This window comes from Cupressus sempervirens, chromosome 10 (assembly GCF_028749045.1).
Source record: "Cupressus sempervirens isolate cs-2001-9-10 chromosome 10, ASM2874904v1, whole genome shotgun sequence".
NCBI classification, from domain to species: Eukaryota; Viridiplantae; Streptophyta; class Pinopsida; order Cupressales; family Cupressaceae; genus Cupressus; species Cupressus sempervirens.
In genome coordinates, this window is record NC_143127.1 from 237,707,233 (window position 1) to 237,712,247 (window position 5,015).

General features: G+C 35.7%; 1 protein-coding gene across 1 annotated transcript; it reads left to right on the top strand.

Annotated features, from left to right (window-relative positions):
• The first annotated feature begins 3,614 nt into the window (after positions 1 to 3,614).
• LOC149533515 (uncharacterized) lies at positions 3,615 to 4,736 on the top strand. Its single transcript, XM_089805881.1, has one exon. It carries the CDS (start codon positions 3,615 to 3,617, stop codon positions 4,734 to 4,736), a length of 1,122 nt encoding a protein of 373 aa, XP_089662007.1.
• The last annotated feature ends 279 nt before the right edge of the window (positions 4,737 to 5,015 follow it).

Here is a 5,015-nt window from a genome sequence, read left to right on the forward strand (position 1 = left end):
TTTCTGATCTTCTTAGTATGTTAACATCAATGACAAACATAGTCATGAATGCAACACACAATCATACTATCAATCAAAATTAATGCTAATAATCTCCCCCTTTGGCATTGATGGAAACATGAATGAAAAACATGTTTGTTTCAAGAATACCAAATCCAACTATGTCATTGCTACTATTGTTGCTCTCATCTTTTCAAAGCCTCTTCATCATTCAAATATGAAACTATAAAGAACTACCCCTCCATCCTATATGCATATCAAGAACAAGGGAAAGAGTACAAGTTGAAGACTTGGAGGATATGTATGTGAAGAACCAATTTGAGATTTATGTGTTGAATCCCAGAAAATGATCTTCTAGCTATTGAGAACATCTTATCTAACCTAGGGTGTCTTATGCAAGAGCATCCTGGAATTGTTTCCAATCCTACATGGTTGGAGGCATTTTGGCTAAGTGTTGTGGACTTAGCCACCAAATAGTTGTACTCGATCACTGAAGGGTTTTGTTTTGGCTGAGGATCTCAACATACACTGGAACATCAACATACATTGTATTTCTTAGTATGCATTGGGAACTCTACATACACTGTATTTCTTAGCATTCTCTAGGAGCTTGGCGTACATTGTATTTCTTAGAAATGCTTGGGAATTTAATGGTGCTCAACTTGGTTTTGATAACACTCAATTTGGTCTTGGTTCTTGTTGTTGTCAATTTGTCTGTGAGTTGACTTTAGGTATTTAATTTGTGTTGTAGCCAACTTATGGCTCAACATGTATTTAATTTGATGGATTTAATTTAGTTAGCAATGAATTGGGCTGACTTGTGGCTTAGTTGCGTATAAGTAGGGGTTTATGTAGAGCCTTTAGCTAGTTTTTATCATCCAGTTTAGAGAAGAGGGTGAAGAGTAGATGTAAACTTTGAACGGCTAGTAGTTGGGGCTTGAGAACTAGAAGATTGCTTGGTGGACCTAAGGGTACAAGTGTGGATTCTTCTTGGTGTTCTTATCCAGTTGTGGATCTAGACAAGCTGGGATTGGGATTATAAGTTGGATCTTGTGGGATTTTGCAAAACTAATATTGTAATTGATGTTTGTATTTGGCCCTAACCCAGAAGGCCTTACAGTCAAGCTTATTGCATGTAATTAGTTATTTTATGAATAAAGAGTTGTGATTTGGTATTAGATCTTGCATTATTGTTGCATTGTTGTTGTGTTTCCTCTGTGTGGTTATTTGCTAGGGGCTAGGACATCTCCTTTGGGGATTTTCCTACCTTGCACTGCGTCAACTATGATCATCCCCTCCTTCTCGTGCATAGGATAATTATTTTCCCTATCATTCATCTTTCATGGCTTGTAAGCCAGTCAATGGTGGTTTTGCATCAATACACCTCCAATGACATATTTGGATGCATCAGTCTACACCTCAAATGGTTCTCCATACCATGGAAGAGCCAAGACTTTCTCATGGGTTAGTGTCTCCTTGAGTAGCTCGAATGCCTCCTACATCTTGTGGCCCCAATGCCAACCTTTTATCTTTCTTGAGCAAGTCCATGATAGGAGCAATCAACCTTGAGTAGCCTTATACAAACTTGTGATAGTAATTTTCTAGAACAAGAAATTGGTGCACCTCATGGCTCAAATGCCTCCTACTCCTTGTTGCCCCAATGCCAACCTTTATCTTTCTTGAGTAGGTCCATGATAGGAGCAACCAATCTTGAATAGCCTTGTACAAACTTGCAATAGTAATTAGTTAGCCAAAGAAATTGGTGCACCTGATGTACATTCTATAATGACTTCCAATCATGTCTCACTTGTAGCTTCTCTAGCTCAAGTCTAATTGTATCATGTCCCATGACATGACCTAGGAAGTTCACCTCTTCTTGCACAAAGAAAGACTTTTCTTTCTTGGCATACAACTAACTTTCCCTTAGACTACTACACAATGATCTAGGAGATGTCTAAAAATATTATTCATAAGAGTATTGAAAGTCATAGGTGCATTAGTCAACATAAATGACATGACTATGAACTCAAAACTCTCATACCTTATGGTGATAGTCATCTTTTCCTCATCTTCAAGAGTAATGTGTATCTATTAGTATCGTTGCCAAAGATCTAACTTGGTGAAGAATTTCACCTAAACTAGCCGATCAAAGCTATATGCCATGAGAGGTAGTGAATACTTATTCTTGACCATGGGCTTATTGAGCACTCAGAAGTTAATACACATCTTGAGTGTTCCATCCTTCTTCCTATGAAATAGCATCAGTGATGCTTATGGAGATCAGGAGGGGCATAGATAGTTAGCCTCAATGAGCTTGTCTACTTTATCATTTTTGTTTTTTGAGTGTTCAAATTAATAAATAGAGGCAATTGAAAGTATTTGTTCTCTGACTTAAATAGGAAGTTAATTACAAGTATTAAAATAAGGACCGAGTTGCACAAAACAATAACATAACCATAAGAGATATAGAATTATAGAGTTTAAACAAAGTATCATAGATGATTGATGTCCAAAGCCCACCCCAAGCTTACCTATGCTATAGCTCCATCTATTATGAATTCAACAACAATACACATACCATGAAAAGAGCAATCCAAGAAGCTTGTTTTGTCATTATAGAGATCATGTGATATGCATAGAAGAGCATCATAAAAAAATTATATTTGATTTTCAATGGAACAAGATCAACTTTGAACTAGCACGAGCCTAAGTCTACAAATCTAGTTCATCTCCATTCTGTGATTCTTGAAAGTTTCAAAAATTTCAAAGTCGATATATATTCAAGCTTTGATTCTTAGATAAATTGTCTTAAATACCCATAACTACTTGTCTTCTCTTTGATAACAATTTGACATGTATTGACTCATATATTGCAATTTTGTCTATTTCTACAATGATGTAGAATGCATGGCTATTTTCTACTTTCTTTATAAAAAGAAACTTGATGACACTATCATTATATGTATGCATATTTGCAAGTAGCTCATTGGAGTATTGCACAAGTAATACAAATTGGCCAAATACAAGAAAAGATTGTTTATTTATTAAAAAAATTGTACATTTGAAATATTACGAACATAAAAAATATGTTACCAAAATTCTTTATACTAAGATAAATCATTTTAAAAATTTGTAATGCATTCAAATTTTAAAGCTTAGATAATTGAAGTCATAGTTATTTTTCTTAAAACAAAATTTTAGTGACTAACCATTTTAATTACTAACTAAAATATTGATCTTGGATTATCTTTTTCTATCATAAGTTCTAATGATTTGTTTTTTATATTTTAATAATATTATTACTAGTTTTTTAATAGATAATTGGTAGATATCTGATGAGAAACTCACAATTTACTTTTGCATTATAGACTTTTGCCTTTTTTTATTTTTTTATTTTATTTTAAGAAAGGCAAAACAATGAAATAAAAATAAAATGAAAAATTCATGTCTAAGGCCGACCTCAAACGAACTAATCCTTTTAGGTCACAGCGGCTTATATAAACTCCTCGTTCTGCATTCGGAACACATAAACCTCGAAAGCAACAATCGAAGAAACTGTGGCCCGCGTAATTCACATAGGAGAGCGTCGTCGGAATTTCTGCCATAAATTTGCCATGGAAGATGCTCACGTTCGATTTGGGAACATAACCTCGGCAGATGTCAAATTGTGGTTGACTGGCCCAAATGATCGGAAATACGAAAGAAATCCACTTCATCTCCATTCTCTCATTCTCAATAAATCCGAGTATTTCAAAGCAAAAATGTCCGAGCACTGGTCGACGGATAAACCAAAGGAGATCGTACTAATTATAACTTCGCACAACTTTGATGACTATTTAAAATGCATTGAACTCATGTACGTGGAAACTGTGTATTTCTCCGATGTAGACGAATGTCTGGCTATACTTTCAGTTGCTTCGGAGTTATTAATTGATGATCTCATCGACAAATGCATGCAATATTTGCAAGCGGTTCGCTGGACTCCTCAGCAAGAAACCCAAATTGGAGATATATTATCTTCTCTGTCATTGAAATCAATACCAGATTTAGCTGCCAGGCTTGAAAGAAATAAGGAAGAGTATTTGATCATAGTTGAAAGCATCGTCAATGAGATGGTCTCTATTATTAAAGCTCCTCAATGTGCAGCCAACCGGGAAACTGCGGAGAAATATATAGCGGGCATGTTGGAGGGGAACGAAAGTAGAGAGAATAAGGAGCTGTGCGAGCGCGTGCTTTTACAAGAGTTCAAATCGTCCATCGCTTCTCGCAATTTCAAAACAATGAGATCGCTTATTGAATATTTTGAGCGTTGTAAGGGAGAGATGCTGACAATTGCATTCAAAGCTTTTTGTGGAGATCTAGAAACTACAGAGTCCGTAATTTGTACGGAGAATTGCAAAAGAGCTGATTTTAGTAGCAATATGTTGCCGACAATGATCTGTTTAATGCAGGCAATAGGAAATGGGAAGATAATAGTTTCGAGAGAGTATCGAGTATTATTTGTGAGAAAGTGCGTATCAATCATGGCAAAGGCTTTCAGTGGAACAACCAACAAAGTAACAGAGCTTGATAACGCAGTGGTGAAGGTCGTGGAGAGCCTGCCTGTAAAGGACAGGAAGCGTATTTGCGTGGAATGGATGGGGCTTTACACAGAGCGTTCCCTGGATCTGACCAAGCCATTTGCTCTATTGAAAGATTTGCATGACGCTAAGCACAAATCGACATCCACCGATTAGTTTAGGGTGTCTTTTTAAAATTCTGAATGAACATTCGTATTTAATGTTTGATATGTTTGGGCTCCCCTAGTGTTCAGTAATAAGCAGAGAGTTTGGATACCGTTAGATGTGTTACAGACATATTAAAACAATATATTTCTTCCGTACTTTCTAATATTCAGCATTTATTATATTTAACACGCCGAAAATTCTCAGATAAGATCTGTTTTTTCATCCTTCTATGTTAATTAACTTGTATGACAGTCGATAGTGGCTCTATCTAGAATTTCAAATTTTAAC

Excerpts from the sequence above, each read along its gene's own strand:
- LOC149533515 (XM_089805881.1), top strand. The coding sequence starts at position 3,615 with ATGGAAGATGCTCACGTTCGATTTGGGAACATAACCTCGGCAGATGTC.